We start from the raw sequence: 15,477 nt of genomic DNA, 5'->3' as shown, positions 1-15,477 counted from the left end.
AAGAATACCTCAGAAAATGGAAAAATCTCCCATGATCGTGGACTGGTAGGATTAATATAGTAAAAATGGAGATCTTGCCAAAAGCAATATACAGATTCAATGCAATCCCCATCAAAATCGCCACTCAATTCTTTATAGAGTTAGAAAGAGCAATTCTCAAATTTATCTGTAATAACAAAAGAAACCCAGGATAGCTAAAACTATTCTGAACAGTAAAAGAACTTCTGGAGGAATCAGTATCCCAGACCTCAATCAGTACTACAGAGCAATAGTCTTAAAAACTGCATGGTATTGGTGCAGTGACAGGCAGGTAGATCAATGGAATAGGATTGAAGATCCAGAAATGAATCCACAAAACTATGGTCACTTGATCTTCGGCAAAGGAGCTAAAACCATGCAGTGGAAAAAAGATAGCCCTTTCAACAAATGGTTTCAAGGCAAAGGACACTGTCAAAAGGACAAAACTGCAACTGACAAATTGGCAAAAGATTTTCACCAACCCTACATCCGACAGAGGGCTAATATCCAATATATACAAAGAACTCAAGAAGGTAGACTCCAGAGTGCCAAATAACCCTATTAAAAATGGGGTACACAGCTAAACAAAGAATTTTCACCCGAAGAATTTTGAATGGCTGAGAAGCACCTTAAGAAATGTTCAACATCATTAGTCATTAGGGAAATGGAAATCAAAGCAACACCGAGATTTAACTTCACAACATTCAGAATGGGCTAAGATTAAAAACTCAGGAGACAGCAGGTGTTGACAAGGATGAGGAGCAAAAGGAACACTCCACTGCTGGTGGGATTGTAAGATGGTACAATCACTCTGGAAATCAGTTTGGCGGTTCCTCAGCAAACTGGGCATGACCCTTCCGGAGGACCTTATTATACCTCTCCTGGGCATACTGCCAGAGGATTCCCCAGCATGCAATAAAGACACATGCTCCCTTAAGGTCATAGCAGCCTTATTTATAATAGCCCGAAGCTGGAAAGAACCCAGATGTCCCTCAATGGAGGAATCGATACAGAAAATGTGGTATATTTACACAATGCAATACTACTAAGCAATTAAAAGCAATGAGTTCATGAAATTTTTAGGCAAATGGTTGGAACTGGAAAATACCATCCTAAGTGAGGTAACCCAATCACAAAAGAGTACACATGGAATGCAGTCACTGATAAGTGGATATTAATTAGCCCAGAAGCTCTGAATACTCAAGACACAATTAACATATCAAAATGATTCCCAAGAAGTAGAAAGGAGAGGCCCCTGGTCCTGGAAAGGCTTGTAGGGGGGTACCAGGACAGAGAAATGGGAGGGGCGTAATTGGGGAATGGGCAGAGGAAAGAGGGCTTATAAGACTTATATCAAGGGGGAACCGGGAAAGGGGAAGGCATTTGCAATGTAAACAAAGAATATAGAAAATAAGTAAATAAATAAGTAAATAAATAAATAAATAAATAAAAAGAAAGTGGTGGTAAACACCTTTATAGCATCCAGATCTGTGAGTCCAAGGCCTGCCTGTTCTACAGAGTGAATTCCGGGATACCTACCACTACAGAGATACTTTGTCCCACACACACCACCACCAAACTCCAAATAAACTCTAATTATTCTTTGTGTGAGAAGTATTTAAATATATACATATATATTGAGTAGTAACATTTCCAAGACTGTCTAAATGGACATAAATTTCCCTACTGTAAGGCCTTACATGAAAAGTCCACTGCTAACCTCATAGCAAATTTAGGGCAATGCAAAGTCTTTAAAATCATGTATATAACAAGCATGCTTATTCTTGTCACCTTTATTCATCACAGTAGTGCAAGTACTAGGAATAAATGTAAATTTAAACACTAAAATAAAACAAAAGGCATGCAAGTAAGATTCTCTTTACACATGAAAAAAGTGAACTCAGCAATGATGGATCTGTAGAAAAGTGAGGTACATGACAGAGGAATAAAGAAGTTGCTCCTGCGAGAAAGAAATGATGGAAGTAACACCCTGTTCAATAGCCATGGACAATATAAAATATCTTGATGTAAGTCTAACCAAGCAGGTAAAGATGTGCATAGAAAGATTGCTAAGTCCCTAATGAAAGAAACTTAAGATGATATCAGAAGAAGCAAAGATCTCCCATGCTCATGGATAGGCAGGGTTAATAGTGAAAACGGCCATCTTATAAAACAATGCCCAACAAAATTCCAACACAATTTTTATAGACCTTTCAAAAGCAATTCTCAACTGGGAAAAAAACCCAGAAATCCCCAAAGCAACCCTGAACTTTGGGAGGTGTCACCATCCCTGACCTCAAGCTGTACTACAGAGTTGTGCTGGTAAAAACCGGATGGTATAGGTACTGAAGGAGACATGTTAATCAACAGCATCAAATAGAAGATCCAGAAATAAACCCACATAGTAATCAACATTTGATTTTTGATAAAGAAGCTGAAACAAGACAATGGGGAAAGGATGTCATTTTGTACAAACACCACTATCATTTTACATAGAGCAACATGGTGTCTTAGTAACAGCCTTAGTTTTTTACGGATCTCCATGGCACCCTGTTGGTCAATAACTCGAATGAATGCAATCCGGTCCCATCCAGTCCCACTATAGGAAGTCTTGTATGGTGACTAGAGATTGCCAGTTGGGATTCTTCCATTATTTATAGACCTCATTAGCACCACCCCCATACATTTTAGGAAGCTTCCATTGCACTATGTTTTCATATACTCCATCAAATTCCCCTTAATTCCAGCAATATTAATCCCTTAAAAAAGAGACCCTAAGAAACAATAACTAGGTTTGTTCAAATCAAACAAGAATTTACAGACAGCACTTATTTCTGTTGTTATTGGAGTATGTAATGGTTAAGGAAGCTCCATTTTGCTAGGCACCCATTTGAAATACCTGAAAGATAAGTTCCTCAAAACGTTGACTCCTTGCTCTCCTCCACAAATGTAAAACCGTTATGCTGGTTTTGTGAATCTATTGATTGCTGAGTGTCAGGGAATGAAACAGCTCCCCCATAGTTTCTCAGCTACACATTCCATACAAATGAGCAGATTGTGACATCCACCTTTAATACAGTTCTCTAGCCTCTTCTATATGACAAACCTTTGATCTGGCTTTAAGGCTACTGCGCTATTAACAATATTTAATGAATTCCCTTCATTTTTTAATCTGTGGTCTTTGCCTGGTGTAGTTGAACTCAGTAACAAGTAAAAAGGTTTCTTAAAGAATGATGAAAGTTCAAAGTACTGATGTCATAGATGAAATGGTCCTTTTCCAAATAGGCCTAGCAAATATATTGTCCCAGGCTTCATTAACTAATTAGTGTTATCTGAAGCAATTTATTGTGTACTCCCTAGATGTTGGCACATTTTAAAACTAGACAACACGAAAATATGCATTTTAATATCTCAAAAAATATGGTGGCAAAGACAGTTAATTCCTCTGTTCAGAAAACTGGTGTCCAGAACTGGTTAAAAACAAGGTAGAGCAAAGGGAAAGGGAATGAATGGACTCTTGACATCCTCAAGCTAACGTGGACACAGGAAGGCCTGACCTGTGTCTTCTGGTGTCTACATTAGCTTGGGTGAAGCCTGGATTCCCTGCTCCAAGTCCTTTCTCTTCTTTTGTGGTTCCCAAAATCCCTAGATCTTTATCTTAGGAGATATTTTTCAGTCTTTTATGCCATTAAACACAAGTAGGAGCTCATGCTGTTTCTCCTGGGGCAGTAATGTTCACCTAGAATCCCAGCAGCTAGGGATTCTGACTTGGGACAATTCCATGAGGTCAGCCTGGGCTACATAGGAATAGAAAAGCTGTCACTTCTAGTGAGTCCTCCTCCTCCAGTGTTCTCTCTCTCTCTCTCTCTCTCTCTCTCTCTCTCTCTCTCTCTCTCTCTCTCTCTCTCTCTCTCTCTCTCTCTCTCTCCCCTCCGTTCACCCCATCCACTGTCCACTATCTCTTTCCTTGGGATTGAATTAGGCTCAGGTACAAACTTGTAAGTACTCCTTCAACCCACTAATTGCACCCCTAAAAGGCATACCCCTGGCTAATTTTCTTTCTTTAGACTTCGTCTCATTAGGTCCTTGGACTTTGGATCTTCCTGTTTCATCTTTCTTTGTAGCCATAATTGCTAGCCTGAGCTAATCTTGATTTAGGTATAGCACATGTAGCCCAAGGGAAAGGACAGGCAATGGTAATGACTTTTAAGTGACATTAGGAATTCCCTACAGACTTCATTCTGTTTCATAGTACAAATACATTAAGGGGAGGCTGCAGAGAGATGTAGAATTCCAACCACAGAGTCAGAGCACAGGGAATGAGCCCATAAAATCATGGATAAATCCACTATTACTCGGAGAAATCTTAAACCTTTCTTTTTAAACACCTCTCTGGCTGTACTATTTGTTTGGAGGGAGAGCAGTGACTGTGTTGGAATAGGAGATTCATGCTGCAACTCATAATTCAAGATTAGAATAAAGATTAATGTCCATTTGGAAAAATAACTGCATCTCTCTGTACTGACCATGGAAGTTGTCTTCCTCAAGGCCACGCTCTGTGGCTCCTCATCCCCAGAATCCTCAGAAGGAAAACAGCAGTTCCCCTCCAACCCCCTTCCAGTTCTCAACTTCAACTTAAACTCACCAGAGGAAAGACTGTTTTCTTCTAAATTCCTCCAAACTCAGCAGTCGAAAATTGACTCACACCTTCAGAGTGATCCAGAATCAAGAGATCCAGAATCTGTGGAGTGGAGCAAACACTGGCCAGAGTGTAAGTACTAAGGATTCAGCCAAATATGCTAGTTCTCTGGTGAGCCAGTAGAGAAGTGAAAGTTAGGACTTTGTGGGTTGAAAAATTGGGAAAAAGAAACTACAGAACTACCAACCAATGGGGTGTTTCCACATCATTACCTAGGGTTTTACCACCAGAGGGACTCAGTTGCCTGTGGTCAGCTCTGCCTTCCTGGATCTTGGGACATTTTTCAGAGCTGCAGGTACTTGTTATGTCACTTGTTCAGATTCATGATACAATCACCTTCAAAGTTCCTGAGTCTCTGGAAAGCTGGAAAGAAATCCTTCCCCATGGGCTTCTCCTGCACTTGAGCTGCTGGCTGGGTTTTGTTTTGGAGGCCAGTGTTACCCAAAAGGAAGGAAAACCAAGGCTGGGGACAGAAAGCTGCAGTGTTGCCCTGAGGGTGGAGCTGGACTCTTACAGGATGAGAACAGGAAGGAAATTGCAGTTCATGGAATCTGCCACACAAGCAAGATTTCAGACCCAGCAAGGACAGGATGGGAGGAGTCTGTGCAGAGCCAGGCAGAAACCCCTCAGCACACTCACAGCAGATAGAGTGGTGAGCTGCAGAAGGTGCTCTAGCTGCCCCATGGTCTCCTCCAGATTATGTGTTCTGTGACTGAACAGACCTAGTCCTTTCACAGTGCTGATCTGATCCATCCATTCATTTCCCCACTTCCAGGAGTCCCTCACCAGAATGTCTCACAAGGTCCCATTTGATTTAGGATTTATATTAAAGACCCATAGTACTGATGCAACAGTCCCTGAGTAGAAGGTGGAAATCTGTAGGTCTGTGAATGGACTTCTCTGGGTCTTGTGTTCTCCTAGCATTATAGAACCCTGTAGTGGACCCTCAGCACTGTACAAAAGCATGTGTGCTGACACATGCATGTAGTTTGTCTTAGTTCCTCTTCTACTGCTCTGATAAACACTATGGCTGTAACAAGTTATAAGGAAAGTGTTTCATTTGAGTATCACAGTCTCAGTGGGTTAGAGTTCATGTCTACCATGGTGGGGAGCATGGCAACAGGCAGGGAGACCTGATGCTGGAGCAGGAAGTGAGAAGTCACAAAGAGACACAAACCAGACACAAACCTGAGGCAGAGTGAGAATGGTGGTGTTGTCAGAATCTATTGAGTCCTGACAACTTGTACCCATGCTATACCTTCTCCAATAACGCCACACTCCTAATCATTCCTGAACAGCCCTGCTAACTGGGAACCAAGTATTCAAAGATGTTCGTCTCTGGGGCATTCCTATGCAGAGCAGCACAGAATACCACTGCTTTGCAGCTGGCAGCAAGAGAATCAGGAGCTCAATGGCCATCCTTAGCTGTGGTGACTGACTTCAGGACAGCTTGGAAAATACATGAAACTTGCCAAAGAGAAAAGAAAGAAAGAAAGAGAAAGAAAGAAAGAGATAAAGAAAGAAAGAAAAAGATTTAATAATTAAAAAAATTTGGTTTTGTGAGGGAGCAATGGAGAAGTCTGTGCAGTCCCCATCACCTCTCTCTTCCCCTCTCCTGTTTGCCTCTCATTATTTCCCTACATTCTCAGATCTACTGAATTATGTATGGCATGTTGAATGACAGCAGATATGACCCTGTAGACTGAGTTCATTTCACATATTGGTTGTCCTTTCCTCCTTCTCTTCTTCCCTTGAGACATGTTTTCCAAATGTACCCCAGCCTGACTGTACCTATACCCCTAGTCTAAACTATGCATGAAGTCATGAGCCCCTACTGTTCTTGCTGTGTAGACAATTGCTTACAAACAATTTTACCATGTTCCCATCCTTTTGAAGTGTTAATAGTTATGTAAAACTTTTTTTCAATTTTTATTTGAGGCAGGAATTTACTCTATATTCCAGCCTGGACTGGAACTCACTAAATGTTCAGGATGGTCTCCAACTCCCGGGAATACTTCTTCCTCAAACTCCTGAGTATGGGATGAGAGGTGAGAGCCACCATGTCTTTGTCTTTTTAACATTTTACTCAAGGTCTTCTCTGTTTCTTCCTAAGGCCTGTTTGGGAATTAAAACCATAAAATACTCAGACTATGATCTAGCACTGCATGAAGATTCTCTGAGACAGAATTCCACTCCCAAGGATCAGACAGTGTCCTTCAGGTCTGCCATTACCCTCTGACCTCAGTGAGAGGATGAAGGAGACCAGGTGAGCACAGCACTGGCCACATGGTCAGTGAGCACTGCCACAGTGTGTGTGCAATACACATTAGCTTTTGTTTCTAACAGAGGAAAGGGATTCCCATGGAACATGATTATGGAAGTAATGTTAAACAAAAGAACCATGGAGACCTATGAACTTTAAAGTGCTTATTTTTTATTAAATATATACCTAGATTTATATTTTGAGAAAAGTAAAAACATGTGTGAATTTATACTCCAGATATTCTCGTTACTTTTTTTGGAAGTAATTGGTAACTTTATTAATGATAACAACAGTGTCTACACACTTGAAATGCACTTGCTCTATCAGGATTTATTCGATCTACGACCATGTCTGGACCTCTTTCTTGGATTCACAAAGCTTATGCAACCAGCTCCAGGAGACCTTACCATACAGAAGAATTAAGAAAGTGATCAGGCCATCAAGTATCTTCACTGACAAAATCAAGACTTCAAGGGAAAAATGTGGAGCTACACTCCACAAAAGAAAACCAAGACCATTGTTTTCAGGTAGGAGACAAAAGCAGATGGTGTTGGGCCACGGGTTGGCCAGTGAAGCAATCCATTTAGCTTCTATTAACTTCACTGTTTGGTCCATAGCCTATCTTGCAGAGCCCTAGGCTGGCGTCCAGCTAGTCAAGCAATGGCTGTCTACCAATGGAAGGTCCTATAATCTAGTAGTTGTTCAGTCCACAAGGCATGACGTCTCAGATGGTCTTCAGTGTATGCCAGAGTCCTGAATAAGTAGGCTCTAATGCTAGTTAAGGCATAGACTCGCCATCTCCAGCAAGCAGGCAAAGAGCAAGCTTCTTTCTTCCAGAAGCTGCCAGAAGGTGTAGCCCAGATTAATGGTGGATCTACCTGCCTCCAAAGATCCAGCTTAAGAGTGGCTCTTCTAATGTCAAATTATGAAATTAAGAAACCAAGCTGCTTGGGTTGACAACCATGAACAGCCACCACAGTAACTATAATTAAAGACAAATGTAGCAAAATAATCCTCAAATTTTCTATAGTGTCTTCACATACATCAAATGGACAAGGCCCCTGCTACCCCAGCCTTGATATAAAAATTAATTCAATAAGTCATTTAACAAAGCAGTGATATAAAAATTAATTCAATAAGTAATTTAGAAAAGCATGGATATAAAATTGATTCAATAAGGAATTTAGAAAAGCAGTGATATAAAATTAATTCATTAAGTAATTTAAAAAATTAGCATCTGCTGTGGGTAAGATATAGGTGGGCTGTGGAGGTGCAAAACCAACCTGGCCAGCTTGACCAGCAACAGAGTAAACAAGAAAGCAAAGGGAACTTCAGATAAGTTCAGGTGGAGACAGGACAGAAAGGAAAAAGCTAATTCGTGAGTGTGTGACTTAAAAAGATCACTTTATGGGCTCACAGCGAAAAGGCGAATTATCCTTGTGACATCTTGGCACTGCAGCGGTTAACACAAAGTACTAAATGGAAAAAACAAAAACAAACACAGAACAAAACAAACAAACAAAAGCAAGCCATGAACAGGGCTTCTAAATCCTGATAGAGAACTCGAACAGATTTCTACCAAAGCCGCAGCAACATGGAACTTTCATGTTTTATACATCAGTAAGTTAGAGGGACACTGCCCTAAGTACCTGTAACCTCTCGTGCCCAGGAGACATTAAATAAAGGGACAGAGTGGTTTCAGTTGTAGATGGTTGGTACCCAGCATTCATTGACACAAACTTAGTTGTGTCCTGGAGTCCTCTAATAGCCAAGGTAAGAAAGCCACCTCATTTTAGGTCAACAAATAAAAGACACACAGACACAACAGTGTAGGATGCGGAAGCCAGGCTCAGAGACCCTCCTCCATTATCCTAGTCTAAAAAGAACTCCAAGGAACTCAGTAGGGTGTGGCTAACTGCAAACCAGATACCCACAGGGAAACTCAAAACCACAGAGGCTTAAAACTTCAAAAGTTTACCTTTTCCAAGATCCTTAAAGTAACTTTGGAATAGGAACTAGAAACTAATGCAAAAGAACATATAAAACTAAGCTCTCTCCTCATTTGAGTGGGTGACTGCAACAGCCTTTAAAGACCAAAAGAGCAAGAGAGTGCTTCGTCCATGGTGGCTTCTACTGGAACTGGTGTACTCTGTGACCACCTTGTTGCCCTCCAACATGGAGTGCTTAGCCTGTTCTCCAGGATGTAAGAGGCTCATCACCCTTTGGATCTCCAGCGATGTGATTGAAGACCGCTGGTTGTTAAGTACCAGATAAGAAGCCTTATTTGCCTTGATGCTGTAGTGTAGAGGAATACCAGGACAGGGAAGCAGGGCAGGGTTGATTGTGGTAGGGGAGATGGCTTGTGGGATTCTCAGGGAAGGGAAACCTGGAAAGGGAACAACATTTGAAATGTAAATAAAGAATATATATATATATATATATATATATATATATATATATATATATATATATATATATATATATGCCTTATTTGCACTGTGCTCAAAGATGTCATTGACAAAGGAGTTCACTGTGTCCATGGCCTTGGATGAGATGCATGTGGTCTCTTGCCCTCTTTCTTTTGTGCCTTGGTGACAGCCTTCTTGGGAGCCTGAGAGGATTTGACCAGTCGAGGAATGATTGAAATCAATCAGTGGAAAACAGTCTAGTAAGTAGAAAAACCTATTCTTGTTTTTTTTTTTAAATTAATCATTTTATTCATTTACATTTCAAATGATATCTCCCTTCCTGGTTACCCCTTTACAAATCTCCAAACCATTCCCCCTCTCGCTCCTTTTTGCATCTATGAGGGTGATCCACCCACTCACCCACTCCTGCCTCACCACTCTAGCATGCCCCTAAATTAGGGTATCAAGCCTCCACAGGACAAAGGGCCTCCTGTGCCATGGATGTCAGATAATACCATCCTCTGCTACCTATGTATCTGGATCCCTGGAGCCCTCTTTGGTTGGTGTATTAGTCCCTGGCAACTCTGTATGGTCCAGTTAGTTGAAAATTATTCTTCCTGGGGGGCGGGGCTGCAATACCTTCAGTTCCTTCAGTCATTCCCCTAGTTCTTCCACTGGGGTCCTTGGGCTCAGTTGAATGGTACACTATAAGTATCTGTATCTGCATTACTCAGGTGCTGGCAGAACCTCTCAGTGAACTGCCATACCAGGTTCTTGTCAGCAAGTGCTTCTTTGTATCAGCAATAGTGTAGGGGTTTGAAGTCTGTAGATGGGATGGGTCTCTAGCTGGGGTGTTCTCTGGATGCCCTTTTCTTCAGGCTCTGTTCCATTTTCTGTCCCTGCCTTTCCTTTGGATAGGAATGCTTCTCAGTTAAAAATTTTGTGATGGATAGGTATTCCCATCCCTCAACTAGGAGCCATGTCTGTTAACTAAAGGTGGTCTCTATAGGTTCTCTCTCCCCTTTGTTGGGTATTTAGGCTAAAGTCATCCCCATTGGGTTTTTGGAGCCTTTTGCTTACCTGGCATCTGGGACTTTCAAGTGGCTACCCTGTATACCCATCCCCCACTGCTACATACTTCTATTCAATGTCCAGTCCCTCACTACTTTTTTCTCTTCCAATACCTGATTCTGCCTCCCCCCCCCACCGCCTTTTACTCCCTCTCCTTTCTCCCTCCCAGGTCCCTTTTCCCCTCTATCTCCTTTGATTATTTTGTTCTCCCTTCTACATAGGATTGAAGCATCTACACTTTGGTCTTCCTTCTTCTTAAGCTCCATATGGTATGTAGATTATATATGGGTACTCTGAGATTTTGGGCTAATATCCACTTATCAGTGAGTACACACCATGTGTGTTTGTTCTGGGTTATTCCACTGACTCAGGATCATATTTTCTAGTTCCCTCCATTTGCCTGTGAATTTCACGAAGTCATTGTTTTTAATAGTTCAGTACTACTCAATTGTGTAAATGTATCCATTCTCTGTATCCATTTCTCTGTTGAGGTCCATCTGGGTTGTTTCCAGCTTTTGGCTATTATATAATATGGCTGCTATGAACACAGTGGAGCATGTGTCCTTTTTACATGTTGGAGCATCTTTTAGGTATATGCCCAGGGCGGTTTAACTGGGTCTTCAGGTTATTTTCTGTTTCCAGAGGAATAACCAGATTAATTTCCAAAGTGCTTTTACCAACTTGCACTCTCACCAGCAATAGAGGAGTGTTCCCCTTCCTCTATATCCTTGTCAACATCTGCTGTCACCTGTGCCTTTGATCTTAGCCATTCTGATTGGAGTGAGGTGGAATCTCATGGTCATTTAATTTGCATATTCCTGATGACTGAAGCATTGTGAAGGCTTTGAATGGTCTGCTGCATACTCTGCCAGCATGTGGTGCTAGAATCTGGATTGTAAATTCTGCCCTGTAAGTGCTCCTTCTACTCCTCTCACAGAGAATGCTGCTCTAAAAGGACTGACTTCTCTGCATTTCAGGAGCCATACTAATGAAAGTGAGTTTCCATGGGAGGCTGCCATGCCCTGTTTCACATGACTGCTGTAACTCCTGCTTGGACAACAGATATCCAGGCTGCAGGGTCCTAGTGAGAACTCACCTCCATGCTAAAAGGTACAAGAAGAGTCTTGCCTGCCTTTCCACAGCCTTGTGATGTATGTGGTCCACCTGTAGCCATGGCTTCACTGCCAACATATTGTGCTCACAGAGACAAGTCTCTTATTAAAAAGTCTACATACAACCACAAGGGGAATCTGGATCTCCTCTATCCCCAGGAGAAATAGACATAGTACCCAGCAAGGTGTCCACTATAGAACTTTGAGGACACTGCTGACACAGAGGACATACACTACCTATCTGCACGTGTTACCTGCAGATCCAGAGCTAGATACAAGCACACAGCATGGACAGATGATGTATCCATGAGGAGTCCAAAAGCACCTGTAGGTCCATTTGCTTCATCTTACTACTGACCTAGCTCAATAGATCTCCATAACCCAGTCCTCTAAAGGAGAACCTAATATGTGCTCAATAGTTACAAAATGTCCAGACCCTGCCTTTCTCCTCCCCCTCTTTCCTCTTCCAAGAACTTCATAATAGTATTATACTTTAATTTAGCAAAACCCCAGATGTATTTATTCTACTTGAATATCAAATAATTCTCACCACAATAGGGCTGTTCTTCCCTATCATCCCAGACATACCTTGTCAGGACATTATTTACACCCTAGGAAGAAGGGAGAAAACACAGTTAATAACATGTTCTTCATTCTTGCAAATCCTGGTTACAGTCTTATTGGCTGAAGAGACTAAAGTCAAAAGAGAATCACATCAGTCACCCACAGTTCCCTAAGACATGATCTAAATACAGAGCAGGGCTCTTTATTTGACTTATATATAAATTAATAGACTCTTTCTGTCTTTTACTACCAGATATTGGAGACTATCGATGAAGAAGCAGTTGTCTGAAAGCTTACATAGTTTTTTTTTTTTTTTAATTTTTTTTAGAGGTTTTTGCTAAAGGTACCTGTGACCAAGCTTCCTTGAAGAAATCATCTTATTTTTTAATTAGATATATTTTTTATTTACATTTCAAATGATTTCTCCTTTTCTGGCCCCCCACTCCCTGAAAGACCCATAAGCCCCTTTCCCTTCCCCTGTTCTCCCACCCACCCCTTCCCACTTCCCTGTTCTGGTTTTACCCTATACTGCTACACTGAGTCTTTCCAGAACAAGGGGCCACTCCTCCATTCTTCTTGTACCTCATTTGATGTGTGGATTATGTGTTGGGTATTCCAGTTTTCTAGGTAATATCCACTTATCAGCGAGTGCATACCATGATTCATCTTTTGAGACTGGGTACCTCACTTAGTATGATGTTCAACAAATCCATACATTTGCCTAAGAATTTCATGAATTCATTGTTTCTAATGGCTGAAAGCTTACATAGGTTTTTATATGCATATTGTTAAATAAATGAGCATGTGATCTTTTCATGCTATATGTTAGGCATCCATTACCTTACTGGAACCACATATGTATAAGAAGCTGAATTTCAAATTCTTTCATTCATTTAACCATCCCCCTTCTGTTTTTCTTCTATTTCTGAATTGTCCTGGCGGAAAGGAGTTGATCTAAAGATATATGTGTGTCTCTCAATTTTACCATCAAACCGGTGAAAAAAAGACTCCAAAGAAATGGCACTTTTTCAGGATCTCATATTCAGTAAAGAAAAACAGCTCTTTGTAGAGTAGGAACTGGCCTCCTCAAAAGATTTTAAACAAGTAATTACTTGTCTGATCACCGAAATGTGCGACACTGTCACCTAGATCATGATGGGAGAATGATGGACAGGACCACTCCTTTACTTGGACAACACATATGTGCATGTTCTTGGCTCTCTATTTGAACTTTGATCTCACTTAGGGAACCTGAAGATGCACAAAGGGTTTTGAAAAAATCTCTTCCTTCTTTTCAAAATGTGCCCTCCCTTTATTAATCTCCTTTCTCTGCTTTCCACTATCAACTAGGCTCCTTTATATTGGCTTATTGAGGACAGATATCAGTACCTGACTGACCAAGTCCTCTGTGATATGTTAAATAGGTGCTGTAATTCTCCATTTTTCCTGGATTTGAAAGGTAACACTATGTGAGAGTTCTGGGATGTTTGGGTTCCACTGGATATTGGTACATATATGTAAAGTTACATGCTTAAAGAACTCGAACCCTCTTACTCCCTGCAGTTAAGAATTACCAGTAGCTCCTTCAGGACGAGTGAGTTTCCTAAACAAGTCTACTTTCTGTATTTGAATTTGATGTGGTTTAGGTTTGCCCAGGTCTTGGTTTTGTGTCAAAACCAATCTTAGTTCATATGTGCTGCTGCTAAGGTGTGTCCAGAAGACAGTGTTTCCCTTGTAGTCATCCATCACATCTGCTGCTTACACTCTTTCTACTTCTGCAATGAGCCCTGAGCATTTGAATTAGTGGTACAGTATATATTTTCTATTTAGGGATGGACATTCTGTAGTCTCTTGCAATTTTGACCTCTAGAGTTATGTGTGTCACTCTGTAACTATGGTGGCCTGCAACTCACTACATAGAGCAGGCTGGCCTTGAACCCACCTAAGATAAATCTGCATTTGCTTCCTAGCTACTGGAGTACCAGGGGTGGGCCAGTCGACCTCCAGCTAGGATAGAATGCCTATCTTTTCATTATTGTGGGCCTCTCATATATATATACATATATAAATATTAGAATCTCTGAAGTTCAGAAATCACAGGCTACCACATATGGATTTATTTTATATAACATAAATAAAGAAAAGTAGATTTCACAGAAAAGAAATTTTGTGAGAAATCTAATTTTCTAGTTAGAAATGAATTCTGATGCACAAGTGTATCCTCATGAAGAACTCAGTATGTCCATGCCCACTGATTCATTAGTATAATAGATATAATAGTGTGTTAATTGAAGAACTAGTGAACAGATGAATGGATAGCAATGATAAGGTCAGCATATATTAAAATATTATATATTTGAAAGTAAGAAGTATTATCATTTGGCAACTTTTCTGAACTCAGAGAATTTGTCATACTCACCCAGATCAAAATAGAAAAAAATCGTTAAATGATATTATTGAAATATGTGTCATATAGAAACATGTAAACCTTTTCATCTCACAATAGTAAATATTACAATGGAGTTATCAGGGGCTGGAGGAACAGAAAAATGATCAGATTCATTATTTAAGAGATAAAATTTCAGAATTGTGAAATGTGCTGGCTTTAGTTATTATGATAACTTGCTCATTTTAGATATGGATGAATAAATCTATCATTACGAATGTTTTCAATTATACTTAAAGCAACACAATGGAAAAGAAGCAATTAAAGGTTATGAAGCAGTTCTAGATCCAGGAAGCTCTACAAGATGATAATTCAGAGAAAAGAAACAAATTCTTTCAGTGATATTTATCACCAGACTATTTCTTTGAAATAACTTATTTAAAAATGTGATAGAGATCAAATACTACAAACTTTATACCTAAAGAAGATACCTTTCCTATCAGTGACTCGGAGACAGAGTCAGGAAATGTTATCTGAGTTATTAGATGGTACCCACACCAACAGCGTCTCATTCCACTAGAATCAGAGGCAGTAAGGGTAAAGTCTCAAATCATCTGAGGGAGAAATGAACTCTACTCATTTCAAATTCTGGTGTAATGACTAACTTGGTAGTTGAAAATGTGCTTCACTTATACTCAGCAAGAGTGTAGGGTAGTAATACCCTTGAGACAAGAGATCTCTTTTCCAATGTTTAGCTTCACTTCTGATAAGTTATTGATAAACCAATAAAATACAATTCCCCCTTGACATTCATGCATGCAATGATTCCCCCAGCTTCTGAACCTGACTCAGGAAAGACTACAGGAATTGCTCCCTGTCTTCACCAGGAAGAACACAGCAGCAAAGAGGGAGGGCAATGGCTTCCTGTTCTCTGACTCTCAGACACTGGGTTCTCC

General features: G+C 40.5%; 1 protein-coding gene and 1 long non-coding RNA gene across 18 annotated transcripts in view; one reads left to right on the top strand and one right to left on the bottom strand.

The window, feature by feature from the left end:
* LOC127663868 (tripartite motif-containing protein 30A-like) overlaps positions 1 to 15,477 on the bottom strand; it is a 152,709-nt gene that overhangs the window by 37,466 nt on the left and 99,766 nt on the right. For 2 of the 12 annotated variants that reach the window (XM_052155715.1, XM_052155751.1), the window contains exon 1: positions 4,664 to 4,759. The exons of 9 other annotated variants lie outside the window; for them this stretch is intronic. Coding sequence is in view for 1 of the 3 variants with exons in the window: in XM_052155722.1 (XP_052011682.1) it covers positions 12,160 to 12,182 (23 nt within the window). In the remaining 2 variants the exon portion in view is untranslated. Of the gene's footprint in view, positions 1 to 4,663; positions 4,760 to 12,159; positions 12,183 to 15,477 lie in introns of those variants that run through there. One more of the 12 variants, XM_052155722.1, reaches the window with a different exon arrangement.
* The window catches only part of LOC127664069 (uncharacterized), a 29,188-nt gene continuing 18,431 nt past the window's right edge, over positions 4,721 to 15,477 (top strand). For 2 of the 6 annotated variants that reach the window (XR_007973094.1, XR_007973100.1), the window contains exons 1-2: positions 4,721 to 4,789; positions 6,831 to 6,983. This is a non-coding gene — a long non-coding RNA (uncharacterized LOC127664069). Of the gene's footprint in view, positions 4,790 to 6,830; positions 6,984 to 7,307; positions 7,508 to 9,578; positions 9,649 to 10,680; positions 10,729 to 15,477 lie in introns of all 6 variants that reach the window. The other 4 variants (XR_007973099.1, XR_007973098.1, XR_007973095.1 and 1 more) reach the window with 4 other exon arrangements.

The sequence above is a fragment of the Apodemus sylvaticus genome, chromosome 1 (assembly GCF_947179515.1).
Source record: "Apodemus sylvaticus chromosome 1, mApoSyl1.1, whole genome shotgun sequence".
Classification (NCBI taxonomy): Eukaryota; Metazoa; Chordata; class Mammalia; order Rodentia; family Muridae; genus Apodemus; species Apodemus sylvaticus.
This window is presented reverse-complemented; position numbering and strand designations above follow the sequence as displayed.